Below are 17,609 nucleotides of genomic sequence, written 5' to 3'. Positions count from 1 at the left end.
ACTTATGTAGAGTTTTACTGGTCTGACCATTATGAACACCTATTGATAGTGTGGCCATAACTGCTTGGTAGTGCCGTACATGAAAGCATAGGTTCACTGGCCATTCAAACTTTCAAAGATCTGGCTTAGTCTGTGGCCAGCCTACCTACCCCCACCTCTACCCCTCCCCTCTCCTTCATTTATACTATCAGAGATGATCCTAAGCTTTGCCTGGGATTCTGTGACTCCCCACACTTCACTTCTCAGTACCTGCTTCACTTCCCTTGCCCTGACCATTTGACATTTATGTGCAATTATGCAGAAGCAAGGAACCTACTCTTTAACTACATGTAAAACTCTGCTTAGTTCTATTCTACTGAATAGAGCAGTAAGACATTTTAACCAGGATGTTAAAAACGTAGATGCAAATTAAAACACACTTAAGTCCATGCAAGTGTATCTCTTGACAGTGACTTTTAGGTCTTGTATCTCATCTTAGCATGGCATTTCCTGATGTCTCTCCGAACAGCCATGTACTCTCTACCCGAATAGCATCAACCCAGAATTCTTTCCTCATCTCCAGTTGGATATTTGTCTCTTTTAAGACTTATGCCAAATGTCTTGTTTTGCAGGAAGTCCTATTTGTCATCTGTCCAGTGTGTGCTATGTACTATTAGTGTTGCTACAATACTGTGTACATATTTCTCCTGTGCTGACAATGAGGAACTGTAACCACTTGTGTTTGCCTACTCAAGCCAGTGAGTTCCTTGATAGCACCCATTCTGTTCATCTTTGAAACTTTTTGTATTGAGCCTCATACACTAGCTCAGACTAACCACTCAATAAGTACTAAGGGAATGAGTAAACACCACTCCATTCCACAAGTACTAAGTGAATGAGTAAGCACCACTCCATAAGTACTAAGTGAATGAGTAAGCACCACTCCATTCCACAAGTACTAAGTGAATGAGTAAGCACCACTCCATAAGTACTGAGTGAATGAGTAAGCACCACTCCACAACTACTAAGTGAATGAGTAAGCATCACTCCACAAGTACTGAGTGAATGAGTAAGCACCACTCCATAAGTACTAAGTGAATGAGTAAGCACCACTCCATAAGTACTAAGTGAATGAGTAAGCATCACTCCATAAGTACTTAGTGAATGAGTAAGCATCACTCCACAGCTACTAAATGAATGAGTAAGCATCACTCCACAAGTACTGAGTGAATGAGTAAGCACCACTCCATAAGTACTAAGTGAATGAGTAAACATCACTCCATAAGTACTAAGTGAATGAGTAAGCATCACTCCATAAGTACTAAGTGCATGAGTAAGCACCACTCCATAAGTACTAAGTGAATGAGTAAGCATCACTCCATAAGTACTTAGTGAATGAGTAAGCACATGAACAATAAAAACTGCCTTCCGGAGCCCGGCAACTGGACAGGATCAGAAAGTAATCCAACAGACTTCTAAACCATGAATTTGACTGCCACCACGATAGATTCACAGATTATTTTCTGGCCTTCACATGTGGTCAGTAAACTGCCTGTAGGAGATCTGGTACAGGAGACTGTTTTCTGACTAATATTTAGCAAATGGATAAGCCGGGTGCTCTATATAGGAATTAAAGAAAGCATTGACCTTTTAAGCAGCATGCTCTTTAAACGGTGGTGCAGTGGTGCGAAAAAGAGGTCCTGTCACGAACAGAAGGATGATAGAAGGGCCATGTCTCAGATTTCAAACTTGAATCTTTTTGACCAGCATACCAGACTTAAAGATCACAGATACAGTCATGCCTTGTGTGAATAAACCTGTGGATAATAAGCATGGAAAACAGGCATGATGGTGTGTCGTGTCAGAGACTTATGCTGCTATTTTCTATCTGGCTAGTTTTTTTACTTTAAGTACATGGCTGATCAGTTACAGAAGCAAGAGGAAAGTTGGTGACCACAACAAGATAGTTTTCAATGTCTATAAGTCATCTTCATCATCATCATCATCATCATCATCATCATCATCTTCATCGCTGCCACCACCCGTTCTCAAATTGGAATAATTTCTAGAGCTGTGTCTTGTGTATTCGCTTATTTCATTGGTATAAACAAGGCTGCAGCATCAAATATTCCTGTTTCTCTCAGTCATTCCTCACGTAGATTGCTTGCCTTTCATTGAGAGAAATTAGTTAACCACAACTGGACTGGGGGAAAAATCGCTACAGTGAATCAGCTCTCACTGCCTTCAATCTAAACCCTGAATATGAAAATACAATGGACACACGTTGATAATATAGGTGAATAGAGAAGCTATAACATTAATCAAAATTATTAATCTCTGAGCCTCAATTTCCTTTGAGAAAGGGTGGCTTCTCATAGAAGCTAGAGAAACAAGAACTCCACGGAATTCTGTAAGCTTGTTAAATTTCCTCTGTGATTTCTTTTCCATCTCTGATTTACTGTTTCATACCAGACTAAAGCAATGAACGCATTTCAATATTTGGATTCAGAAGTATCAATCTCTCCTTTTAAATTTAGAAGGAAGAGTTGCAGGGAAAGCCTTGGTTGCAATTGTCCAATAGCTTTTTGAACGTTTACTTTTTTTCTTCCTGGAACAGATTAGAGACCACAGTAAGGGAGCTTATCGGTTTCTTTTCTTTGGCTTCCATAACATACACAATAAAAAGCAACTCAGGGGAGAAGGGTTGGTATTGCCTTACAGTTCCAGACATACAGTCCTTTTTGGCAGGGAAAACATGGCAACAGGCAGGGAAGGAACGGTTGCAGGAGCCAGAATCCGGCTGAACACAATGCGCCCTCACACAGGAAGCAGAGAGAGAAAACCGGAAATGGGGCCAGACTATAAATCTTGCACTCCACCCCCAGGTGACCCACTCCTTCCAGCAGCGTTCCAACCTCCTAACAGTTTCTTAAAGGTTCCAAAGAGCAATAGCGGCTGGAGAGCACGCGTTCAGATACGGTAGCTTATGGAGACATTTCAAGTTCAAACCAGGACACGGCCTTCAACACAAGTGCCAGAACCTCCGGTTCTCCAGATCTTTATCTTCTCACCACCCCGTTGTGCTGATCACTGCCTCGTCCTGCAAACACATGCCCTCCGATTGTCGATCAGGACTGTTGACCTCACCCCGAAATTTAAAGCTTAAGAAAGCGAAGACACACACCGATGAGGACTAGCTCTCTGTTTATAGTTGTCTCTGTCTTGGAGTACCAGCTATCACACTGTTCTTCACCGCAAGCTGCTGAAAACCCTATGCGTTCCACTACGGTTAGCTCTGTGAATTTAAGTCTATGGTTGTGAATTGTTTTACTCCAGGAACAATAAACTTTGAGTTAGGGAATAGCATCTAAAGATCATTCTTAAGTCGTGACGCCTTGGGCTTTGTGGTCTGTGTGTAACACCTAGTTTAGGATAGTCCCTCATTGTTGAGTCCATCGTTCTGTGACGTTCTTAAAACCATTTGTACTTAGATTTGCAATTCCCTTGCAGGTCACTAAATTTTAAGTTCTTTTGGCTCTAACTTTTCTCCTCAAATTTTCTGTGTCACTAGTCTCAGAGGTCCTGTCACTGATCCTCTGCTCATTTACCAAATGTAACAAAAATGCTTCAGACACATCTATGATAAAATCTGTGTTGATGGTTCACAGTCTCTATCGGTAGCTCAGACCTCACGGTGGCTTCGGAGCCATATTTCTAATTGTCTAGTGAACATCTACAGGCTTCTCAGTGATGAGAGGTCAGATTCAAACCCTCTCTGCCTACGCCTATCCCTCCCCGCGACGGGTATTATGCGGTTATTATGCGCCCATGTTTGTAACTTTTAAGGTAGTATTTGCTCTTCTTCCCCTCTTTACTTCTCAGTGAATGAATCTTTTCTAATAGTTCCAGAGCCTTGTGAATGACTTTCTGTTTTGATTCTCAGTTCTGTTTCAGGGTTTGGGTTCTTACTATTTCTTACCATCACTAAATGGTTTTTAAAATAAGTTTTTTTTTCTTACTAATGTAATGGAATAATTTTAACCAGCAATCAGAAGTATAAATCTTGAATCCATCAGGAGATCCAGGCTATGGAGACTGTGGAAAACAGTGCACTAGTGGTAGCTTAAGACCATGGATCTTATTTGATCTGTTTAGCGATGTCATTATACTTGCCAAAATTATCAGGGTCTGATAGCTCATAGCTAGAGTGATGCCATTTTACTACCTCAATATCCTCACATTCATTTATGTTGTAGTTTTCTCCAAAAGTCTGTTATAAATTTAGAGTTATTGCATTGCAAAACAATATTTTTAATCACTAAGTCTTGAAAGGTTTCTATTGGAGACATTTTCCGAATTGAAAAATGTATATGATTTTAAAGAGGAAGCTTGGGGAAAGTTTCTAGTCTGTGTGTGCATGCTGAATTTCAGCTAATGATTTCCTTACATTTCACAGTGGCACTAGGACATTGGTTTAGAACTGTCCTAGGTACATAGGTAAACATCACTGCTGACACAGAAGCCCCTATCAATTAGAAATTTCAACCAGACTTGCAAAGATTTTTCTACTTGGTTGATAGGAGGATCTATCGGAAGAGATAACGAAGGCAATTACAGCCCTAATGAAGTAGGCTTTAATACTGAGCTAGCTTGCAGCTGACCTGTATTCTCGCTCCAGAAGCCTCTCTGGCTAGAACCATACCAGAATGTCTCTGTGGATTCTTGTTTTGCAATGGGGCATTCTCTCAGACATCTTATATGTGATGATACTTATTAGAATGATATATATTACTTAATGATTTTTAGGCTGCAGATTCTTTTAAGAGATCCCTTTGCTCCAGGGCTCAGGGCTACATCTGAGGAAAACAAATAAACAAAAAGGCTTCTTACATAAATCATCCTTCCATTTGGCTGGGGTTCTAAATTCTTTCTTATATTTTCATAGAAACTGATTTATTTCATTTGTATGTCAGAATAATTTAAAATGTGAATCTGAGTCACTGTACTGTCAACCTCTTTATACTATTTAAATTACTTTAAAATGTTGATTGTTTCTCCACTCGTACAATAGTGGTCTGAGTGTTATGGGATTAACCAACCACTTTCTGTTTGGAATTATGGACCACTCCATGAGGTGGAACTCATACAAGGCACCATTATCAGGGACAAAAATCAATGGTTAGAGAGGTCACAGGCCTTAGGAAAGAACCTACTCTCATTGTTCTGCTAAATGGACAGAGCATCCAAACAATTCTTAATGACTTACTGTCATACCTATAGACCAGTCCATCTCTCAACCTCCATCAGAGAGGCTACTTTTTACAGAGAGTAATTAATATAGAGACTCAAAGCTGGTCATCATGCAGGAAATAAGGCCTGAATTGTGTTCAGTCCTAAATGGGATGTCCCCATAACCCCCTCCCCAGGTTCAGGGATCTTCTGGAAGAGGGGCTGCAAGGATTGTAGGACCCAGAGGAACGACAAGGAAACAGTCATTGCCGATAGGAACTCAGAGCATTGCATATATGAACTCAGAGCAATTGTCTCTACATGCACAAGACCTATGTAAGCTCAAGACAGACAAAATCTCAGTATAGAGGGCCAAATGAGGAGGCCATGATGTCCCACTCTGCCGGAGGCACAATTAAGAGTTTCTGGGAGAGAAAGAATCAGGTTTTCTCCATGTAAATGGAATCAGAAGGAATTCATTTCTGCTGATTACAAAGTTAGCTATATTTAAGAACCATACAATGAACTTAATTTTAAATTTTACGTGGTAAGCATAGTTTTTCTCTTTTGAGGAAGAATAATGAGCATACCATTGGAAATATTAGTCAGTCTTATATACCTGTGCTCAAATTTTAAAAAGAGACAAATGCTATAGTGAATAATGATTTTTCATGGGAGAGGTGCATTTATTTGGATAAAGTATTTTATTTATTGTATTTGATATCCAAACTACAAAAGAATAAAGTCATACTCTGTTGGAACTATAAACAGTTATAAAATGCCTTCACCCTAGTCTTTTCATTCCAGAAATAATTTTCCAAGCCAATGAAAGACATTAATATAAATAATATAATTCATCTTCCATTCTCACCCCAACTATTCAATCCCTTTGGAAATGTGCCCTGCTTCCTCCCACAGTAATGCTACTTTTTAATAAGATTACCCCTTTGATCATGAGACTCCTTCTGATGGAATCTAAAACCAAGAGGCTGTTGGTTATGGGTAGGGTCATGCAACTTGATTACTAAAGGCTGAAATGTTACTAGAAAAAAAAAACACTCAACTTTGTGTTCTTTTTCTTAAAAATAATCAAATCAAGTCAAAACAAAACAAAAACAAACAACAAAACACAATTGGATAGAATTTGTGTTGCCTAAGTACTCGGGTGTGGGACCTGCCCCAGAACATTTCAGTTCGTTTTAAAATTCAAAACTTACTAATAGCAATTTGAGGGAGGGAGGGAAGGAGGGAGGGAAGGGAGAGAGAGAGAGAAAGAGAGAGAGAGAGAGAGACTTTTGTCAGATTCATATCAATTTTCAACCAATATTCTGATCATTTTGTGAATTATTTGATGTTTCAAGGCAAGAATAATAAGGCAGTGGGAGCAGGAAAGTGAGGGAGAGAGAGAGTGTGTCTCTAAGCTGTTATGCATTTGCATATGAATGTTATTGTACTCATTCCCACTTCGTTTTGTATTTACTTTTCCCACTTCATATTTTTTAATGCTAGTGACTAATGAAGTAATAGAGTTCATGAAGAACATTTTATAAAATGTACTCCTCTCTAGAACAGCAACTGGTCAATCTATGTAGCATGTTAACATTGGGAGTAGGTAACGATATGGCACTGGAGTGGTCTTCATTTGGCAAATAGTTATTTAATCCTTATATGTCAGAGGCTAAGAAAAATGCTAAATAAGAGACAGATGTATGGCCATCCAGATAAGTCCAGGATATTATAAAATGTAGTTCACATGCTAGTAGGAAATGCCTGTGAAAATAGCCATCGATTTTGCAGCCTTTTCCTTTCTGTTTGCCTTACTGATTGGCAACCATAATCTCTAATAAGAAAGCTTTATGCTCCCAACTCCCACCTCCCTTGCCCCAGATCCATTGGTCCACAGCTGTCTTCTCCATTAGCCTCTACGGAATGTGTGAGCAGACACTGTACACACACACACACACACACACACACACACACACACACACACACACACACACACACCACACACACACACACACACACACACACACACACACACACACACACACACACACACACACACACACACACACACACACATACAAATCATGTCCCTGCTCATGGCTTGTCTGAGCTGTGCCTAACTTTCTCTGCCACCCAAATTTGCTCAGGCTTATCACTCAGAGGAGCATAGTGTGGGTTCCCTCTGTCATGACCCTATCTATCCATCAATGACAGCACCAGTACACGTTCACCATGCTTGGTCACTTTCATTCGTCATGGACATTCTTTCAGACGTATGCAGGCATGTTTAACACTCTCCCCACGCATCCTCTTCTGGAATGTAACAAACAAGGAAACAACCTTGAACTCCCGTGTGTCCCCTACAGAGTTTGGAATTGCTTTTCCTTTCCACTTGGAAGAAAGGGTACACAGAAATACTCTGATGCGCAAAGACTATTTCACAAAATCTTAATTTGCTTTTTCTGTCTGCTAGATTTGATTTGGCAATAGTGTATAAGGAAGCAGACACATTAACTGTAAACTTACCATCTGTTTAATGCCCCCAGTAGATGAGCACAAGAAATCTATGGGTTAATTCAGGTCTGTCAATGAATGAGTGAAAGATTTGATAAAGGAATAGTTTACCTACATCACTTAGAGCTCCCATTCAGTCTTCTGAAAAGCTTACAACAGGTAAATCTTGAATGATCTTCTGAAACTTGTCCAAATGCAACTCAGATAGATTTGGTCTCATTAATGATTCTATCCACTTGTTTTTTCAGATGCACAATCCTAGGCTTTATCCACTACAGCGAATAAAGTCTCCAATTGCTCTAATGATAATTTTGAGAACTTATATAATGATACTTAAGTATAAGGGTAGATTAATCTGTCAGTGTTAAAGACAGATGAAATATATCTAATGCTTGTTACCTTTGTAGTATGTACCTGTGTGTGTTCGTGTGTCCGTGTATATCTGTGTGCCCACTCGTGCACATGTGTGTACACTTTAACATTGATGGGCTAACTTCTCTTGATTTTTGTACTCCTGGTCATTTAAATGACCTACCCTGTAGAGTCTTCAGTTGATAGGTTTTTCTGGGCTTTGTTTTTTTTCTCTATTTTTTTTGTCTGCTAAAAATAAAATCTTTAACCTTATCCTGCCCTCTTTTCTTTTGTGTCCCCATCATAAATATTAGGGCGTCATTTAGGTCCTGTGCTGCTCCAGAAATCCTAGTGGCAAGGGTAGTAGACTGACTCACACTCCCTCTGCCACACATTTGAAACACAATCCAGCTGTTCAGTCCTGTTGTGCTATAACAAGAAAACATAGAATTCACACCTTGATATTTTCTCCCGGTATCATTCAGCAGAAGCTACTCCACTCTCATATAGCAATGGCAAGAGCTATCGTTGATTTTAGGAATTTCCCTGTAACTGACCTTTTGTTTTCTTTAATTTTATTGTTTTGAGTTCTAGTCCCATGAGTTCAAATACATAAAACTCCCACCATATCTTGTAAGGTTCTATGAGTGTTTATTGTTATATGTTATAACTATTTGTTATAGATACGAGGGTGTGGAAACAACAAAGAAATAAACATTTTTGTATTAGAAGAAGAAAAATAAAGGAAAGGCACTGGGCATGACCAAAAGCAGAAAACCATTTTGCGAGACTGCTAGGAGAAAGTGTTCCTGGGCAGTTGTAGTTGAGCAGAGACACAACTGAAGTCAGAAAGTAAGGTACCTGGGCCTTGCAAATATCTGGGCAAGCAGTCCAGGAGATGAGCCAAGGTTTGATGCTCTGTGAACAGAATGGAAGCGATCGTTGCTATAGCACAGTCTCCAAGAGTAGTTAGTGATAAAGAAAAGTACAGATGATGTACAAGATCTAATGGCCTAGGCAAAGATCTTGTATTCTGAGTGAGATAGACAGGCATGGGGAGGATTTAAGGGAAAGAGTGACCCGAGCACTGGTGTGTGTTTTTTAAAGATTTACTACTGAGCCAGGCATGGTGGTGCAATCTTTTAATTCTAGCACTTGGGAGGCAGAGGCAAGCAGACCTCTGAGTTCAAGATCAGCTTGGTTTACAAAGTAAATTCTAGGACTGTCCCAGTGACTGGGCATCTGTCAACCAAAAGAAAACAACAATATCAAAAGATTTACTACTGGGTTTTATTGGTTTTCTCTGATGTCAGAGAAAATTATTGCATAGGTAGAAGTTAAAATACAGATTTTTTTTTCACGATTTCTTTATGCCAGGAGTTGTGAAGAGTGCCCACTCTGTTGGGCTGTCTGCTCAGGGACTCACAAGTGTAGCAACAGGGTGTCTCATTTGAAGCTTGGCTGCCTCTTAGTGTTAGAAGAATTCACTTCTGAGAGGCAAGATGGCGGTGCCTGGTTTCATTAGTTTGCTTGCTCTGGTTGGGAGTGTGCACCCTCAGCTCCTAGCCCTGGCTCCTCGTTCCTAGGCCTGTGACCTCTTACCATCTGGACGCACAACTCTTCAAAGCCAGCGAGATTAAAATGCACAATTGCAGAGGAGTTTTCTGTACCGAGGCCAAGCAGTGACTTTCTATTGCCTTTGCCATAGAATCTGAATTAGCAAAAGAGTGACTGCCCTCTATTAACACACTGCTTATATGAGACAGGTAAAAAATACACTGAGAATTTGGAGGGTCCTTTCACAATTGTGCTTGCTACAGGGAGAACAGAGTTGTAGAAGGGACCAAACTGTAGATGGGTGGAAAGGCACTAGAAATCTCTGAGCTACTGTGGAGATTTATGTAGATGAATTTCCTAGAGATTGTGTTCAAACACAGATCTGACTTCATGAAGCTATTGATAACTGGCCTCTTTCAGGAGATTTTTTGTTGAGTATAGGAAGGATGACTGTAGCTTGAGCTAGTATAGCCATGGTAGATATGAAAGACAGTCCAACTAGAAATATATTTTGAAGGCAGATCCAACATGACTAACCGAGGTGTAAAACTGAGACCTACCAGTGATTCGTAAGTTCAGAGAATGGCAAAAGTGCATTAGGAGTTTGTTTCAGAGCAGAAATCAAGAGTTCCATTTTAGAAGATGGGTATGGTGACACATAGCTTTAATTCTGGCACTGAGGAGACAAGAGGCAGGTCGATAGGTGACAGTTCAGGACCAGCCTGGACATAGGGAGTTCCAGGACAACCAAAGCTTTATAGAGAGACCCTGTCTCAAAAAGTAAATCTATCTTGTATATATTAAGATCTAAGATCCAAGTCAGAGTGAAGGTGAAATGGACCAGAGTCATCCAACTTCTTTGTCACATGCGGTGTTGGCTGAGACCTAAAATAGTATGCTTTGTAAACTGTGGCCATGTGATTCTTCTAACGTGAGTTTACTGTGCTATTATTTTAAAGTGTGAGGCACGAAAAGGACTTATTGATTCATGCTTCTACGCTTCTTTTACACTGACATTTATAAAATAAGCAGCATTTTCTTGTCTCCATGCCCAAGCGTCTTAGAAACGAAATCAAACTATCATTACCGAAATCAATAAAACTCTTCCTAGAAGTCAAAATATGTGTCACCGTACATACCCAAAACACACTGTGTTCAACTCCTCCCAAGAAGTATGGCCAGCATTAAGAGTATGTTTTCAGCACCTATTGATTTCGATGGACGCCTCACTGTGAGGTATTAATCTGCTTTCCCCAGGACTTCAGAGGCAGCATCGTGGTGTGACTAATGATTCTTTCTTTACAGGGATGTTTTGCAAATTAGCTTCGACACACTGCTAAGAGGTGGTCTTTCAATCCAGCTGACACTGATGTTAGCCTGCACCACCTTTCACATCTCCAGGAGACTGTGGTGTAGGCTGGGGTTGCACCACAAATGTTTGCTTGGGATTCCCCCAGATTTTAGTAATATGAACTCAGCTTCACCCACACTCCTTTTGAGAAAGAAAAGCTGTTAAAATTTTGTCTACTGAAACTGTGCTGCCATTTGTCTTTCCTTATGGTAACTGGAGAAAAGTTGAGAAAAGTTTAAGCCTTGGACTTAAAATAAATATTACAGACATTTGAATGAGACGTTAAATAAATGTCCATTCTTAGCTTTGATGCAGTGAAAGTGGGAGATGATGTGTGTCTCCAGGTGGGAGTGAGGAAGGGGCAGTGAAGGCCTCTTATTGGTTCAGAGGGCCGTTCATTTTGTGAAAGAAGTGAAACGAACCCTATCAGAAGTCTTGATAGGGTGTTTTGATTTAACATGGTTACGTAATATGACCTGGTTGCATTACCACATAGTACAGGGATTTTTGATGATTACTTTTTCATAAATAAAACTTGAACAGATGGAAATCAAGGCAAGTCATTTGGTGGCAGCAGTGACAAAGGGTCTGAAAAGGGCCACCTCACGTGATTTGCTAAAGATTTCAGCATCAGCTCTGAGTGCCTGGCCTTTCAGTCTGCAACTGAGCATGACTGCCTACCTTAAATACACCTTGGCTTTCTGAAGATTTGGATAAGGTGACAAATGGAACAACTTTTGATGAACCCTGAACTTGACAGGTATATGGGTGGGCCTATGGTTTACAATATTTGGAATTTTAGGAAATTCTAAGTAAACACGTCTTTTAGTGCAAGCCCAGTCTACATCATACTCTCCTTGTGACATGGGAGATGATGAGTTATTTAAAACCCACCCTCTAATTGAGGCATAATTATTGTATAACTTATTTTAAAGATATGCCATTTCTACCATTCTGATCTATTCTTTTATAATATATTATTTGATAATGTCACATTTCAGGTTTTACGTGGTAATTCAAGAAACTAATTCTCTTCTTTCTTTTCCCTAGGAGCACTAAATCAAAAAAATTGGGGAAAGAAATATCCAATATGTAATAGCCCAAAGCAGTCTCCTATTAATATTGATGAAGATCTTACACAAGTCAATGTGAATCTTAAGAAACTGAAATTTCAGGGTTGGGAAAAACCATCCTTGGAAAACACGTTTATTCACAACACTGGGAAAACAGGTAACCTCCTTGTCTTTTGCTTTTGACAGACTTTTTCATACTGAGAATATTTTTTAAATAAGATTCATTTCCTTTTACTAACATGCTAGGAACTGAACAGAGGCTGATAGTAATAGGTCAAATAGAACAGAATCAGCACTTTGAGAGTTTGTACAGAAAAAAAAAAGTAACAAAAACATGCAGCGTTTTCTCCTTGTGCAATGAAAGTGGTCTTGCCATTTGATAATGTAAAAAAAAGGTAATAAAATTAGAGGTAATGAAATTTTTCCACTTGGTGCATAGTCAGACACTTGGTCAGTATTTCCATATCTTGGGCATTAGAGTTTGATCTTAGATGTTCAGCCTCATGCCATAGTCAATATTTGACCATGACAAGATAATCAACTATAACTTAATTTAAGAAAACCAAGTAATACTCTTTTATTTGAGAAATTTAAAATTATAGATTAAGGAGGTACTTCTGTAAGTATCTTTTGTGAGAGCATCTCTTTCATGTAAAATGTAAAATTTCTTAAAATTTAAGGAAATTCTGGTGAACAGTATATATAGACACAATAATTTTCAAAATATGACATGTTTCCCTTTTAGATATTTTGTTTTGACATGAAACAGGGGGGAATTGTATAAACATAAGTGTCCATCTTTGCAAAAATAATAATAATAAAAATTATAATAACAGACCTGTTAGTGTGATTTATAATGAACAAATTTCATCTCCATTTCATATTAAGATAATATAATTAATAAATGTGATAATTTGACTTTGTATTCTGTAGAGCAAGGGTTTTTCTCTATCAGTGACTAATTGAAAAGCATTTACTATTATTTGAATGAATACCTAAGAAAATTTTGGTATGTTATTCTATAATTCAAATATAATAAAAGTAAATTATTCCGAATCTTGACAATTTAATACAATTTTGTGAGTATTAAAAGCTGTGCTTTGAACATTTGATCTCTGCTTTGTTTCTTTTAAGGTGCAATGGTTAAGTACTTGTTCCTTATGGTCAGTCTGCTTGGTTTTATCAGTGGTCATTCAGATGACAATGTAAACATTGGAGGAAGCAACTTGCCTTGTCTGTTAGTTGCCTTGAGTGTAACAGAGGTCACAGTTGTTTTTGCTCCCTAAGGTTACATAAGAATCAAGTAGCCAAGGGGTATAAGCAGTTGATATTCTACTAGGAGGTCCTTCATAAGTGATACATGTTGACTGCCATTGCTTGCATGATTGACACTGTACTTGACATTATTATTATCATAGTCAATGGAAGCTTACATCACTATCTAGTTAGCCAGTGTATGGGATTTCATCACTACTGCCTATGCCAGCCATGGTTTCTGACTTGCAGAACAAGGACTAGTTAACCTGATGAGAGACATCATCATCTTTGCACGAGACTCTCAAGAGAATCATTATCCTTCCGATTACTTGTAAAATTACAACCAATAAAATCTGTGGGACTTGGGGAAGTTTCCAGTTCTAATGGTGGACACCCCAGTTTCGAATATGAAATTGCAAAAGTTTTTCATATGATGGGTCTCCTCAAATGCCTGCCTAAGACAATTTGGGGAGCCAGATGAAGTCTGGACAGAAAGCAGGAATTAGACGGAGCAAAAAGGTCGGGAGGGGGCGAGGGGCAAGGCGCAGGAACAGGCTATCAGGGGCAAGGCGCAGGAACAGGCTATCAGGGGCAAGGCGCAGGAGCAGGCTATGAGGGGCAAGGCGCAGGAACAGGCTATCAGGGGCAAGGCGCAGGAACAGGCTATCAGGGGCAAGGAGCTGGAACAGGCTATCAGGGGCAAGGCGCAGGAACAGGCTATCAGGGGCAAGGAGCTGGAACAGGCTATCAGGGGCAAGGCGCAGGAACAGGCTATCAGTGAGAGATGAGAGCTCTCCCAGGGAAAGACTTTTCCTCTAACCATCTCTTCTGCCACCTTTACTGTGTTCCTCTCTCATCAAGCACTTTGAGGCCAGAGAGCCTTGGAGGAATGGCGGTCTCAGTTGACCAAATAGAGTAAGTGGGCTGGCTGTCCCGTGGTGAGCGTCAAACTGGAGTCGTATCTTCAGGGTCCTTGATTTGTGACAATAACATGCATTAGGTATGTTAATATGTGGACAAAATTGAAATGCAAACGACTTTAAAACTCTTGAATCTGTCAAGTGAGTTTTATCTGAAGTAGGAGATTCAGTTAAATTCATAATTTGGGTTTTCACAAACTTAGATGTAATATTTTGGTCTTTTATTTTTTGCTTTAGTGGAAATCAATCTCACCAATGACTACTATCTCAGTGGAGGACTTTCAGAAAAGGTCTTCAAGGCAAGCAAGATAACTTTTCACTGGGGCAAATGCAATGTGTCGTCGGAAGGATCGGAACACAGCCTGGAAGGGCAGAAGTTTCCACTCGAGGTACGGTGGCAGCTGCTGTTCTCAGGCTTAGCTTCTGCATCTTTGAGAGTTTCCCTCACGCAGAACTTGACTTGCTGTGTAGTTGAGAATTTAGAACATACAGTTGTGTCTTGACGCCTTGATCAATACATGCTTTCCTTCCAAGACTGTAAACTCAGTGAGCATGCGAACCATCTTTACTTTTCTACTTTGACATGCCCAGGTTGTGACTTCCTAGCTTATCAATAAATGCAGACGAGGAACTGAATGAATGAAATAATAAAAGGGGCGATGTCATCAATGTACAGCAGGATGCTTTCAGTTGAGTCCTCTAATTTCTAGCAAGGAACCTCATGTCTAAACTAGAAAAGAGTTATAAGTATGATAAACGATGTATATAGGTAAACATTTTCAAATGTTTCTCTAAAGTGCTGAACTTTCTGGGCAGTAGTTTATTTTGTATTAAAAACTTTGTTTACTTTCATTATTTTATTATTCAAAGTATAGCAATAATAATTATAGATGTGAGTCAGATTTTATGTGTGAACAGTTTTTACAGTATTAAATATTGAAACAAAGGATGTCATTAAATACATTATGATGGAGTATTAGACCTTGTAAAAATCATGTTTCGAGTTGTATGCTGGGGCTGGGAAGATGACTCAGCGAGTGATTCCAATGTTCCTGTGGCAACATGGGAAGAGGAGATAGGAGACTCCCCAGAAGCTCTTGGGCCAGGTTCCTTGGAATAAGCAATGGCAAGCAACGAAAAGACCTGGCTTGCCTCTATACCCACACCATGGCAGGCCATTACACACACACACACACACACACACACACACACACACACACACACACACACACACCCTTCCCACTTCAAAATGTTTTATCCAATTAATACATTAAAAATAATAATTTGAATATGACGTAATCAGCATTATTTTTCCAACTTTGTTAAGCATGAAAACTAACTATGCAGAGATTGGGTTAAATGGCCAAGACTCTATCCTTAATGACATGATTTTGTACAAATTATTTGATTTGCTACAACTTCTGTCCTATGAAACAGACATATTCTATGAAGTTAATTAAAGAAGGGACTAAGTATATTATTCTTTAAAATCATCCAGAGAAACCATAAAAGGGTGAACAGTAGCTCTCTTGTGCTGATGGCATTGCAAATGCCTCTGATTTTCTTCTTTTAAAAATCCACAAGTATAGACAATGAAACTGTATTACTTCAATAATCCAAAGTAGTTGTTAATAATAAAAATCACAGCAAATCAGGGTGAATTCTGTCAAAGAAACAAAAGGCCATTTAAACATGTTGATAATTACATCTAGGAATTATAACCAGGAAGGACTATTTAATAACTATCCAGGAATAAAGTCATAATCATTAAATGTTTTCAGAGATTTAAAACCAACTTTTTAAATGCATAGCATCTCATTTCTACGATTTAAGGTCCTGCCAAGGCTGGACCCCCAGTGACTGGGATTCTTGGGGGGAGGGCGGCAATGGGGGGAGGATGGGGAGGGGAACACCCATATAGAAGGGGAGGGGAAGAGGTTAGGGGAGTGTTGGCATGGAAACCGGGAAAGGGAATAACATTTGAAATGTAAATAAGAAATATCCAATTTAATAAAGATGAAAAAAAAGAAAAAAAGATTTAAGCTCTCATGCAATATTACCTACTTTTAAATGACATTTTTTAAAAAGCTCTCCATATCAAAAGCTTTAAGCAATCAAAAAATACAAAAGAGTTAAATTCTAAATAAATATTTTGTTCAAAAGATTGTTTTGGAAAAGTTGTTTGTTGGCTTGTCTGCTTGCTTGCCTTTTCTTTTCCCTGTTGCTTTTTAAAGATTTATTCTAGGCTTGAGAAACAGCTCAGGGATTAAGAATTGTGTACTGCTCTTGCAAAGGGCCCCGTTCGGTTCCCAGCACCAATGAAATGACCCACAAATGCCTGTTAACTCCGGTCTCCAGGGAATCCTACTGCCCCTAAAGATCTCTGACAGCAACTGCACTTACGTGCACATCCTTCCACCAAGACATACACATAAACACATAATTAAAAATAAAAATAAATTAAGCCTCAAGCGTTGACTTAGTGGTTAAGAGCATGTGTTGCTCTTGCAGAGAACTGAGGTTCAGTTCCCAGCACTCCCATGAAGGCCCACAATCATCTGTAGCTCCAGTTCCAGGGGGTCTGCTGCCCTTTTCTGTCCTTCTTAGGCACCAGACATACGTAGGACACACTGACAAGCATGCAGACAAAACACTCGTACACATAAAATCAAAATATAGTATTAGAAGTATTATCCATGCAGTTATGCAAATAGGACCTCAAAGGAGCATCCTAGAACCTACCCATTCCTCCTTCCTCCCTTGTCCCTTCCCTCTGACCCTCTCTCTTTCTTTCTTTTTTATTTTTATATTCCTTTCTTTCTTCCTATCTGTCTTTCTCCATCTCTGTATTCCTTTTTCTCCCACATCCCATAACAAGTCTTCTGAATTCTTTTTACAAATTACATGTGCTTTAGAACTACCATTCTTTCTTCATACTTGTCAAATGACAAAATATTAGTCTCTCTTTAATCTTAACCTCCTTCAGTCTGTCCACATTCCTATCCCTAGCCTATCCTCCTGACTGTTTTCTAAAGGGCGTTGGTGATTTCCCATGGCTCCTTGGTGTGACCACTGCCTGCTCCTCCAGCCCCTTCCCTTACAATGATCCCCTGCTATCACAGAAAATGACTTTTCAGTTTCCCATGCCTATACTTTCTTTGTGTACACCTTCTCAGGAGACCACCCCCCATCCCTTCTGATTTCAACCTGCTCAAAACTACTTGACTTTTAGAGGTCAACTGAGATACCTTCTCTGAGAAGGCACTGGTGGCACTCCACGGCCACTGCCATCCTGCTGAATATGGTGCCCTCCCACTATCAATCCTTAAGTGTTCTCAGAGGTTTTCTACTCTTGCCTGATTCTACCTTTAT

General features: G+C 39.5%; 1 protein-coding gene across 1 annotated transcript in view; it reads left to right on the top strand.

Moving 5' to 3' along the window:
• Ptprz1 (protein tyrosine phosphatase receptor type Z1) overlaps window positions 1-17,609 on the top strand; it is a 181,425-nt gene that overhangs the window by 74,308 nt on the left and 89,508 nt on the right. The window contains exons 3-4 of the mRNA XM_032906900.1: window positions 12,038-12,217; window positions 14,475-14,626. Of these exons, the coding sequence (XP_032762791.1) occupies window positions 12,038-12,217; window positions 14,475-14,626 (332 nt within the window). The remainder of the gene's footprint in view (window positions 1-12,037; window positions 12,218-14,474; window positions 14,627-17,609) is intronic.

The sequence above is a fragment of the Rattus rattus genome, chromosome 6 (genome assembly GCF_011064425.1).
Source record: "Rattus rattus isolate New Zealand chromosome 6, Rrattus_CSIRO_v1, whole genome shotgun sequence".
NCBI lineage: Eukaryota > Metazoa > Chordata > Mammalia > Rodentia > Muridae > Rattus > Rattus rattus.
Note: the sequence above shows the minus strand (reverse complement) of the source record. Positions and strands in the feature narration are given on the sequence as shown.